Source organism: Aplysia californica, unplaced genomic scaffold (assembly GCF_000002075.1).
Source record: "Aplysia californica isolate F4 #8 unplaced genomic scaffold, AplCal3.0 scaffold00382, whole genome shotgun sequence".
NCBI classification, from domain to species: domain Eukaryota; kingdom Metazoa; phylum Mollusca; class Gastropoda; order Aplysiida; family Aplysiidae; genus Aplysia; species Aplysia californica.
In genome coordinates this window covers 383,332-396,401 of record NW_004797652.1, presented here as the reverse complement: position 1 = coordinate 396,401, position 13,070 = coordinate 383,332, and the positions used below count along the sequence as shown (strand labels likewise).

General features: G+C 40.8%; 1 protein-coding gene across 1 annotated transcript in view; it reads right to left on the bottom strand.

Moving 5' to 3' along the window:
• Positions 1-2,644: 2,644 nt before the first annotated feature.
• Positions 2,645-13,070, bottom strand: part of LOC101853570 (fibulin-1) — a gene marked incomplete in the record, with an annotated part of 35,525 nt that continues 25,099 nt past the window's right edge. The window contains 5 exon segments of the mRNA XM_013085521.2: positions 2,645-3,214; positions 4,371-4,507; positions 5,554-5,673; positions 10,451-10,592; positions 11,368-11,508. Of these exon segments, the coding sequence (XP_012940975.1) occupies positions 3,069-3,214; positions 4,371-4,507; positions 5,554-5,673; positions 10,451-10,592; positions 11,368-11,508 (686 nt within the window).

The window sequence follows — 13,070 nt, the reverse complement described above, 5'->3', positions numbered from 1 at the left end:
CTTGGAATATCTTCAAAGCGACTCCGAATAATCTTATGATTTTGATAGAGCAGATAAAACTTTGGGTTTCTGACCTCATGGTCTTAGTAACTCAAAACGGTCAAAAATGTCAGATAGAACTTTGTTATTCTAAGGTATCGCTTTGTCAATGTCCCCACCAGTAGCATGGCTGTGCTACCCGGGTGCATTTTAAGCCATTCCTTAAGTTTCTTTGAACTAAAAGGTTTTCTACTTTTTCAAAATCTGCTAACCCCCTGCCCCCCTCCCTACTCCACACCATTCTGTCAAATCTTTTGAGCATCTACTTGCATGATCATTTCGTTGCTGTTGTGTTTTATAAAGTAGGTATTGCAGTTTTGACTTAACGTTTTCTTGTTTGACAACAGATGAGAAAAAGTGAGCGAATTGAGAAATCGTATCAGTCTAGGTCATTACGGATGAAATTATTACTTTACTGATAAAATCGTTATTATTTATAGCTACACTTAATTCTGATTTTATTTCACATAGATAGATAGATAGATAGATAGATAGATAGATAGATAGATAGATAGATAGATAAATATCATGTCGATTCTTACTCGGAATTATTTTAATCTGGAAAATTACCTGTGTTTTATACTACAGCGAAGGGAGATTCTAAAAAAAGATAAGTTTATAATATTAGAGAACCAAAAATTGGGGTCAGCTGTAAAGAAATCGCATCAGCATAACATAATCGAAAGATTCGATTCCCAGCACTGGAGTTGGTTGAATACAAGCGAGCCGTGCTCCTCTCAAGAGAGTTAACGTAATCACATCAGGATCGGGAAATGACGTTGTGGACAAGACGTGAAATGAAAACCAAACGCAAAGTGACTCTCTGACCTCACAAATCTATCGAGGATTCGAGAAAAATCCTGGCCCTCACGTCGCACACGAAAACTTCAAGTGGCAACAAGAGGAGAGGAGGGGGGGGGAGGGGGCTGTTGATTTACGTCGATATCTGAAAACTTCTATTAACGTGTGCTGCAGTATTTGTCTTCAATATTTAAGAAGTTTTCAATTCGGGAGAGTTGCAGCTTTAACTCAGTGAATCACGTACTGGGCATGTGTGTAAGCAACTCAGACTCCATCCATTTCGCAGAAGAGGATGCGCAACAAATAGAGTTGCAGTGATAAGAGTTGTCGTAAAAGCAACGGTAGTAGGAGCAGAAAGAGGAGTAGTTGCAGCAGCAAAAGCAGCAGCAGCAGCAGCAACACAGTAGAAAGAGCAACAACAGCAACAGCAGCAACATCAAAAACAACAATATAAACACAATGATACAACAGCAACAACATGGTTTGAGCAATGTACAAACTGCTTGCATGACGATAGAAAAGGGACTTAAATTAGTTAACTGAAAACTTAATGTTTTGGATGTAATATTGTACCGCTGTTTGTGCCAAGAACCATTTCAGTGTTTTCTACATGACTAAAATGACATCAGTGTTTATTAATTTCCATGAATTTAAAACCCCATTTTACCTTCTATTGGCACACAAAAACGTTCCTCTTCTCTGAACAGTGCCCCTCATACTGACTTCAGCTAAAGAAGCAGTATTCATAATTAATCATACTGTCTCCTGTTCAACCAACCATTGAAGAAACACGTGGCGTCATTCTTGATTATTTCATGACGTCATAAACAAAAGACGGTTAGCGCACAAGCGGATAATTAGAGAACGTCAGATGTACGCCGTAGGCCGATATTTATAGTAACAGCCATCTTGTTTGTGTCATAAAATAGTGTTCTTCATTATGACTAAAGACAAAAGAAGTTCCAGACTTACTGTCTCACTGTCTGATCTGAAAAAAATGTGTAGTAAAAAAAAAGAAAGCTTTTTTTTTTTTATTTGAGCAAAACGTTATGATAATGCTCATTATATTATGTATGTTAAAGAATAGGTCAACAAGATGGCTGTTACTATAAATATCGACCAATAGCGTACATCTGAGGTTCTCTAATTATCCGCTTGTGTTTGCGCTCTTGAGAAAACAAGGTGGAGTCACAAAAGTAAACATCTGTTCCTTAATCTTTATGCCCTGTAAACTAGGCGAATAGCCAAAACTGATTCATGGACATCAGTGGAGTGTTTGTGGAGAATATGTTTGTTCATATAACACAGTTTGTCTTTGAATGCACTAATTCAGTGAAGGGAGAGACGTCATTTTTGACGACCCACGTTCTGGTCACCCTAATTTCTCTGTAAACGACATTGACGTTATCCGGCACCATGTTCCGCAATTCCGCAAGATACCCACACCTCTATACGAGAGATGAGAGACAGGCGTGGACTGAGTTGGTGCAAAATATCATTCGAAGAGAACTTACTATGAAAAAAATGTGTGCCCGTTTCAAAGCAGAATGTGGTTTTTTCAGTTGCCTTTTTCAAAAACTATTAATTCAGGGTGGTGAAGCGTACCGAAACCTGGCTACCACTTATATCTTCCAGAAGTGGCTCAGAAGGCTGGAATCCTGCCTGCAATGTCAAGGAGTATATTTCAACAGGCCATGATAAATTCAGGTCCATAGCATTAAAGATTCTAAAAGACATTTTACCATTTCCATTACTTTTAATCCACACTCATATATTAATAAAGGAACACAACGGAACACGTAGCCCACAGGTCAGCTTATTCATTTAATTATTTTTCTGAGGACAAAAGGTTTACACGTGAAGGCATCATAATAGTTCCCTCGTTGCATGTGACTTTCCCTGGTATAATGTTCATCTCATTGTCCGTCTCTGAGCATTCAGACACTCTTCCACAAAATGGCTAATTTGAAAGTTCTCTTTAGAAACATCAGTGACTCTTTTTCTGTGATGTAATACAGAATGTCTAAGAATGCCTGTTACACAACAAAAATAGAAAGAATTGAGGCCGATGCGAGTCAGAGTTTCAATTTACTCCGGTTAACTTTCTTGTGGTTTTTGAAAGTTCTTCCTCTGGTTTCAGCCTCTCCTAAAGTTTCTTCTTTCCCACATCGGAGAGTTACTCGTCTGGTTAAGAAGCACCCTTCTTATTGGTGTTCGGGTCTGTCGGTTCAAAATGGCGTGTCGCCTACCAATATCCGAGCGTGGGTCACGTGACGGGAAATGACGTTCTTCCCCGAGAAATCTCGGTTCTCCAGTTCTAGTACCACTTCTTTGTCTGCGGGGCCTTTGAGAGGGCGAAGCAGTCTGAGTGCCCCTGTTGAAAGCGATGAGGGAAGAGGCTTTGTTATTTAACAAGGCAATTACGTGGCCACGAGCATGAATATAACTTCCCCCCACATGGCCAAGATGGTCATTGTTATCTCTGAAAACAGAACTTCACGGGCTTACAATGCTGTTTGTTTATAGTTCCCTGGAGCGGCCAAATATAATAAGTCCCCGTATTCGAAGAGATAACGCAGGAGTGAACAAAAGGGGAAAGGGATGGAGAAAAAAACGGGTTTGGGTTGGGGAACAGATATCCTACTATTACGAACACTTCTTAACCTTTTCCTGGAAAAGCTTTTTCGTGGAAATAAACCTTCCTGAGAGAGTTTTAAAACTAATTTACAGTTTACTAGCATTTTCCATTTAAAAATGAATTTTCAAAACAGATTTTCAAAACAGATTATTTTAGACATAGTATGTATTGTCTAAAAACGTAGATTTTCTTAAATCTGGTGTATACCTGAACACACACATTTCTAGATCTGAGCTAATCAACATCAATGTATTGCTCAACTAAAAGTTAACCAGGTCCCCTGCGAACTGCAATTCATAGAACGTTCTCAGAAAAGTAAAAGCTGATGTTATTCTTGGTATCACTCTGTGCTTTGTGACGAATCTGAGAGTACAGTAGACAAAATGAAATAATCAATGATCGTAGGCCGTTTGGAGACTTTTCATGGGTCCCCAACAGCTTGACTCTGCCTGGGACATTCGTTAAATTGGGAGGTCTAGACTCTATAATATAACCGAATGAATAACCTTTCAGTGCTGAAAATGGATTTAAATAATATACTAACATGTAAAGATTCGTCTTTAAAAACATATTTTTAAAAATCCGAGTACTCGGAGATTAAGAGCGTGCCGTTGCCTTAGTTGGTATCAAGCTGACCCTGAATCAAATCTCCAATGAGACGTTTTTGAAATCGGGATATTTGGAAAGTTTCAAGCTCTTTACCTGCATGGATCCCTACAGAGATGGGCTTTAAATTCAAACGGCTCGCCTCTTTTTAGACAACCCTATAGATTTGAAGAACAGAGGGAGGTTGTGTACGACCCGTGCCCCGCCATAAGAGTGGAACGAAAACTGCTAAGCCAGGTGGCAGATGGCATATGGCAGGTGGCATACCACAGAGAGTAATTCTTACCTCTATCCCCTGACACGGTGGTATCGAAGAGGCCTTCGTCGTTACCGCGGATGATGCCCAGGTGTAGATTAGGGTACACGGAGTATCCCACCGTGCGAATGTTGAGTAAGGTCAAAGGAGACCCGATGAACTCCAAGCTGTGGGTAAATTCAGGAGTGGGGACAGTTAAAGATGGAAAGGGCGTGGGGACGGTCCTGTGGTGCTCATAAAAATGTAATTGTAGAAGTTTTACGTCCCTATCGATAGTATATATCATTTAGGAGCCGGGCTGCTTCGACCCTGCCTGTCAGGACCATTCTGGGCTATTACAACGTCCAAGCAGAAAGACCGAAATACTCGATAAAAATGTGTCCCCACTCGGGAAGCGAACTCCGGTCTCCAGCGTGCGATGGCATGGCGCCAAACTGCTACACAAAGGTGGTAAAGGGGGATGGGATGGGTGAATCAATGAAAAACTGGGGAGAGGGGTACAAAAAATAAGAGTAAGACGAAAATATGAGTAAACGAGAAGGGAGCGGAGGCAAAGAGGAACTGGGCAAGAGGGTGAATGGGTGATCAAGAATGAACAGGGACAAAATATAAAAAGCTACACACGATAAAAGGAATGGAGGAACCAACTGGCTTATTATATTTCTTACACGAGGAACATTTATCAAAGGCAATCAATTATGTGAATTTATTTTACGATTTATCACAATAAAACAAACATCCAAAGATATTTAAATTTAATGAAAACGGAGTTTTCTCTCAATACAAAAAGCACAAGAAAAAAAAATGGATGAAAGTATTCTCTTTGAGACCCTCACTACTCAGATGGTCTAAGAATGTCTACCAGAATGTGAGAACCCATTCTTAAAAGAAGACCTCGTCGTATATTAACTCTTTCAAATTCCGTTTTATTGCAGCAAGTTAAGTTGAACATTTGCACACGTTAGTACTTTCATCGACAAAATGACAGGCTTCAAGCCACAAACTTGTATTACTCACCAATATGTTAAGAAAAAAATGAAGGTTTGATTTGTGAGGATGAGGTTGTGATTAATTTAATTGCAAGAAGATATTTATGATAAATGACAAAACAAGACAAAAATAATGCAGCATCTAGTCAGTAGATGTGCCGACTTCTAAGAGATAGCAACAATAACAACATACACGTACATACGATTGGCCGCATTTTACATACCTGGGCAAAGGCAGAAACTGCCAGGTGACTGTCTTGGTTTTGTTTCTGAGACAAGCTAGATCCCTCGCCTTGCAATCTTCTCGTCCACACACAACTCCGTCCTCCTCAGTAATCAGCTCTCTGTCGAGAGCCAACAATGTGATTGAAGAAATTGAGCATTTTGGAGTTCAGACCAGACAATTAATAATATATTTATAGGGGCACCAGCCATCTATGTCTTGGTGCTGTTTTAGACTCTTTCTCCTCTCTTCGTATTTTTCTCCATTACCATTTATGATTCTAAATAAATCTATGGTTGTTAACTTGGAATTTGCCTAATCAACCCCCGCTCCTCTCCCTCCGCCTCCTCCCCTTTGCCATTATCGTCCTCACCTGCAAAGATGGCCCTACTATCGATACTACAAAGTCGGACAAAAGTAATGAGAAACGTTGAATGTTGAATACACAAGTATATTACAGGTTTGGGGCAACTAACTTTCCTTTAACTGAAGTGAAAAACACATACTTTGTCACAGGAAAAACATCTTTTTTTACCCACCAAACCCCACGCCATTGTTTGATACCGTTCACAAAATGAAAGAACTGAAAAGAACATTTAATATATTCTAACAGCAATCGGAGAAGACTAAATCTGCCATATTGGATCGCATGTACAAAGTGATTAACTACCCACATCCCACCCCCACCCCCCAATTCCCCACCCCGACGCCATATAAACCCAAAAAATCCTTTTCCACAAGAATCAACAATCATCTAAAGAATACTCACCATAGACAGCAGAAATTGCCAAGTCGTCTTTGGAAGCATAACATCCAATCTGGATTATAACTGCTTTTGATAAGCCAACGAACAGCTATTTCTGATTTTTTTTAAAAAATATAACTAGATCTAGATCCCTCAGTGTTGCATTTATTTCCTCATTTTACAACTTCCATGATTTGTCTTCTGAAACAGCCGTGTTGGAAGTTAAGTGATGTTAGTATTGCGTGCAGCGATAAGGCAAGAAAGAAACGACTGGTTAAACTATGTCATTCACAAACATTAGCGTAGCAAGAGCTACCCATTCGACTCAACAGTTTACTGCTAATGTTTGGGAGAGTTCCGCATGGAAACGCATTCATCTTTGAAAGATCTAAGGAAAAAATGGAATGAGAGATTAACTTTTCACTTTTTTGCTGGTGTCCACCAGTTTTCTTGTTGGATAATGTACTCCTTCGTTGAATGTGGCGTGTGTGTGTGTGTGTGTGTGTGTGTGTGTGTGTGTGTGTGTGTGTGTGTGTGTGTGTGTGTGTGTGTGTGTGTGTGTGTGTTCTTGTCTATGGGGTGGGGGTGGGGAGGGGGCGGGGAGGGGTTTATGTATGTGTTTTTGTACCCCATCGATCATTTATTTTTTTAGGAGACAAGAAATACCGTTCAAGACACAAATAGAGAAATAAATCGCCGGCAAGCTGCTAAAGAGTACTAAAGATCGAAAGCAGTATTTCACTGGAGAGAGTTAAAAAATCGTTTCATATTTAATGTTGTAGCTGCTTGGAGGGGAACGTTAATGTAGTTTTAGTGTGGGTACCTAAATTTGTGGGTGTGGCTGGGGTCAGCCCAGGTGAGAGTGTCTGCTCAGGGAGACAACTCAGGTGGAAATGGGTTAATAATTGTACCTACTTTATGTGGGGGGGGGGGGTGTTCCCTGGGTTTTTCTTTTTCATCATTCTGTATTTGAATTCCAACAAAATATTTCTTGAACACATGCAGTTGATACCACCGATAAAGAAATTGCAATACCAAAAAATTATTTTTAAAAGTATCAAAATTTGGGCTTCGTACATTTTATCAGCTGGTCGATGATATAGAATTAACAATACTGGGGAAATGAAGCAATAAACAAGGACTGGTGACATCTCAACATCCCCTGTCGATAGAGTCATATGTCAGTTCGACGTAATAAAAGTGTCTCCTGTGTTGTAATCCAATATTATAGTGACGCAATTCTTCTGATGCGTAAAAAAAAGAAGAATTTCTCTGACACTGATCTCGACTTTCACTTTTTTGCTGCATGATTGACCTTACTTGACCTTTTCCATGACACTGACTCGGTTACCATGACCTTTGCGCGTAGACTGTACCACATACGGAACAGCATAATGATGTGTTGATGTGTGTGTGTGTTTATGTGTGTGTGTTTAAGTGTGTGTGTGGGGGGGGGTGTGCTTGTGATGTATGTGGGGATGAGTGTGTGTGTGTATGTGTGTGTTTGTCTGTGAGTGTGTGTGTGTGTTTGTATGTGTGTGTGCGTGTGTGTGTGTGTGTGTGTGTGCGCGCGCGCGCGTGTGTGTGTGTGTGTGTGTGTGTGTGTGTGTGTGTGTGTGTGTATAAGCAAGTTCCGTTTATTTTATACCACAGTTCAACAGAAAAACAATGAAAAGGACCATGAAAAACTACATTTAGGAATGTATCAGTATATTTAATTCAATCACATGAGAAAAGAATGTGACATTTTCGTTGGACAAGCTATTGATTTGAAAACAAACATTTTTGACTTCTTTGTTTATCTGAGGAAAGTATGGTTCGGTTTTTATTTAAACAGGAGGAGGAAACCATTGGAAAGAGAGGGATCTTCCCTTATACTATAAAGCTATTTCACTAAAATGGGGCAACAGTCATTCTCTTTTTTAAAGCTAAAACATCATTTCATATTATAATACCTTTTTCCTTTATAAACATCTACGCCAAGAACTAGGAGTCACGTTTTAAAAAGTAACATTACACTAAAAACAAAAAGGTGACAATCGTAGGCCTTCCACTTGGAAGAACCCTTGTTGTCTGAGCAAAGTTAGTTCATATGATTATTTGTTGTTTTCTGGGTGTTATTTGAGAAAAAAAAGTGACCAGGAATAGAGAAGTGCTCATGGTTCAACAGTGTGTTATGCTATTACACTTTTACAACTTTGTGGCACCCACAATAAAATGTGTTAGCTCTTTGAGAAGGGGCAATCTGGTCTTTTAACAACGCTTGAAAATGTACTGTTGAGGGGAGCACTTTCAAAAACAAAGAAGCTTAATTTTGTTATCCACACATATTTTTCAATTCTCTTTTCTTTATCTGAAAAGTAAAAATGTAGGCAACGACATGCATACTATGAAAAAATATACAACTAAATGTGTGTTTCTGATTTGTGTATGACAGTTCGAAATGTGCCGCAACATGGCATTTGGTCTGCTGTCGGGCATTATGTGTCCGTTACATCCATAAATGGTTGATGATAGTGACGACTTGCTTTCTGGGTCTTGTTTGTGGAAAGCTTCAGAACATTGTGTTACCACGGTTGTTTTATAAGAGAACGCTGAGATATTACATGTTCTCTCATTAGATAACAGAGGCAAAGCACATCATGACGCAGTGAGATAAGTCTAGTTGCTGTCCTCCTCTGTGACGTAGAGATAGATTCTGGACTCCGCCATGCCCTCGAAGCCCTTGTAGTAACTGGTCACATTCATGGTGAGTTTGAGCACAACGTCCTGGGGACCCTCAATTCGCCGGATCAGCGTGACCCTCGCAAAGTCTCGGCTCTTCTCTAGGGTAAAGTGCTGCTCAGTCGCCACCTCCACTCCCACTCGCAGAGGTCGTGCCGAGATAAGGTCAAGGTTCCAGCTGTAGAACTTGTCCACCAATCGGCTTCCAGTCATTGAGAAGAGAGGCGCTGGGACGATGACGTTGGAGGCGAAAGAGATGAAGTTGTAGGTGCGGGAGATGAGCCCCCGACGGCACTCTGCGCAGCTCGTGGACACGCGCTTACAGCGAATGCTAGGTACACAGTGTCACCAGTACATAAACAAATGGTGGCAAACGGACACACGTGTCGTAAGGTCCATGACATCAATATGGTTCAGATTTAAGTAAGAAGACACCCAGGACATCAAATCGCCCAAAGTGTAGATGGGTAAAAAGCCAATACGTCATTGGTATCCAAATGCCCAAGGGAGAGAAATCCGCCAGAGAGCAGGAACGCCCGTTAACGTTGACGTAACCATTATTGTCGTTCGTGATCAACATTCCAAGAAAGATTCGATGTCCAGCGATATTTGGGTTACGCCCCAAAGGAATAAAGGGAGTGGGTGTGAAGTTGTCGTTGTCATTGGTGTCGTGGTGTTGAGGGGTGTGGTCCAATGCAAGACGAGCACGAGCAGTCAAAGGTTGAGGAGGGGGGGGGGTGTTAAAAACAACGTAAGAATTAGTAAATTAGTAGATTTGTTAATGTGCTAGACACAACAATGTGCAAAAATTGTCCGTACAGGAGACATGCTCTTAGATAACATGCAGTCTTAATGAGTGTTAGTTTGGTCAGTTCGAGAAATCGCAACAATGCTCTCCGGCGGCAAGTGGCAAAATTGTTATACAAGATGCCGTTAAACTGGTAATATCCAACCACTTCCCTTCAATTCTTCCAGCAGTTCTGGGGTCTATTTCTAAATATTGGTTATTTTGGTCATGAAACCATAAATTCGAGGTACGTACATATATATATAGCATTTGTATAGCGTAAATTCTGCGTCAACAGCAAGCTCTACGGGCGCGCTGTACAATTTGTATTCATTATTATCCCAGCAGACCTTATGGCATTCTGAAACAATCTAAACTTCCTGGGAAGCATATAGTGCAAGCTGCCATTTATAGGCACAAAAACACTCGTGTACTGACAAGATGTACTACCATAATGTGTTCTAAAGTATTTTACCCGTGTTCCACCCTCCCGTATCAGAGATATTTTACTTTCGGGGCTCTCTAGTTTCATGTTAGTGTGCTCTCCTAAACTAAAAAAGAAACGACTTTTTTGTACACCTGAGAGAAGACAGATTATGACATGCACAACACATTCGTTTGCTTGAGTCAGCAATAACGTACCTGTTCTTGTGTGCCGTCCCGTTGGTCTTGATGAACCCGTCTGGACACCTGACGACGGGACACTTGTAGCCTCCTCTGGTGTTGATACACATACTCTCCGAGTGGGGGCAGTACGCGCTACCTTCCCGGCACTCGTTGATGTCTGGACAAAGGGGGAAAAGAGAAAGGGGGGCGGGGTAGAAAAGGTGTATATATTCAAGCTGCCATGCGAGGCTAAGGGAAGGCATTATACTTTACTTTACTTTTACTTTTCCGATCCAGTAGCCACTTGAGTTCTAGCCCTTCGGCCTGTCGATACGGCAAAGAATTTACAGGTTTTTATCAGCTGTGTTTTGATGTTATATAGAGTATCTCCGATATCCGGGGAGGCAGGTAGGTAGGTACTACGCAGGTCGGTAAGTGCAGGGCAGGTTAAGAGGTGGTGTAATACTGTTTCATCCTGGCAGTCACACAACGGACAGTCGGGTGGGGTATCCCTGTGGATCCTATTTAGGTAGGAATTCCGTGGGATGTGTTGTGTTCGAAGGTGAAAGATAGTGACATAATATTCTCTTCTACTCAGAGAATTGGGAAAGCATTATCAATTTAAAGAGTTCATTGCCTCTCCATCCTTTATCTATCTTTTTTTATCTATCAGTATCAGTATAATGTAAGGCGGTGCATAAGATCGTCGCCTTAAGACTGGAAGTACATGTATATGTTTGTAATGCATTCACAGAAAATAAAACAAATGACCATGTGCGTTATACACCCCACCCCAACAAACAACAACTAAAACAGCGATAAAAACAATTACCATTTTTATCTTGTTTTACACCCCCATCGACAATCATTTGGGAGGCAGTCTTAAAAACAATGAACGCAAAAAACTACAAAAACAAACAGCAAAGACAGCTATGTGCAACAAGAGTACTCACCTTCACACGAGCGGCTGTCGGGTTTGAGTCTCCATCCATCAGGACACTCACAGCGGTAGGACCCCGGCAGATTGATACACCGGCCCCCACACACGCCAGAGCGACCACCGCGGCCCCGGAACTGGGTACACTCGTCGATGTCTGACAACAAACACATCGGTAACGGTAATGTGGTTAAGTAGAGGTGCTGGTTTTACGATGCTCGCAACTAGATTAGGTCATATTATGAGCGCATGAGATTATGGACGGATTTTTATTTTGCCCCGTGCCCCGATTTTGGTGTCGAAATTTGTAAGTTACGTAAAAATGTGCCAACATGTTACAGATTGTTATGCTTCAAGAAAACGTCCTTCTACACATTAAACGCACAAATAAAATAAATTTTAATGATGAACAATTTCGTAAAGCGATGGTTTCACTATAATAATAATAATAATAATAATAATAATAATAATAATAATAATAATAATAATAATAATAATAATATAGTTTAAAAAACGAAAAGAGAAATGATCCAAGAAATACATGCAACAAAGAACATGCAACAAAGAAAATGAAGAAATAATAATCAATTGCCGCTGACATTTTTCTGTCGCAGATGAAATTGTAACAGGGTGCATTGTGCTTGTAGAAACGGGTTACAGGGTACACGTGAAGGTTCCCCACCTAGTCTATCACAATAGGCTCCTTACCTTCACACCGCTCAGCCAATTGTTTGCCTTCTACTTCCACACGAAATATATCATGACAATACCCCAGTTTAAGAAACTGCATTTGTTTTTTTATCAAAATTTTGGGTTTGGTGCATTTCAATAGCTGGCCAACGATTTATTTACGATCTATTAATTGCATGCTTTCTGCCTTCATACCGATCAGTCTATGGTGTGCCTTCTACTTTCCCACCATGTCTATCATGACAGGTTTCCTACCTTCATAAACCTCTTGTGGTCCTTCAGCTGATAGCCACGGTTACAGCAGCAGAAGAAACTTCCCAGCACATTGACACAATGATGTGCGTCTTACAAGTGGTTCACGCCAGCCATGGCTAAAACAGCACCTGGACATGGATGGCTGGTGCCTCTATAAATAAATCATTGATGGTCACACCAGTCATCGACTGACATTCCTTCTCACCTTTTACTTAGGCCTAAAATGACATTCTTTCTACCTTCAAACTACTCAGCCAATAGTGTACCTCCCAGTTTCACGATAAGTCTATCAATACCTTCTCACTTTTTATTTACGGTCTATAAAATTAATTATTTGATTTCTACCTTCACACCGCTTGGTACACAAGATTTACAATAAATACTTGTCACAATGCGTTTATATGAATGGCGTGCTTTCTCCCTACATACCCGCTCGGCCAAACCCAATGGTGTGCCTTTTACTTTACCACCAAATCTATCACGATATGTTCCCTACCTTCACAAGACCTCTTGTCGTCCCTCAGCTGATAGCCACGGTTACAGGAGCAGAAGAAAGTTCCCAGCACGTTGACACAACTCTGTTGACAGATGCCCTCTTGCTCACACTCGTCCACGTCTGTTTGATCCGGAAACATGATAAAAAAAGGAGTGAGTAGATGGATGGGTTGTGTGTGTGTGGGGGGGGGTGCATGGTTGGGCAAGGCAAGAGAGAGCTGTCCAGAAAAGAACAATTACATGTATATATGCAAAACAAACAACAGCAAACACACACAC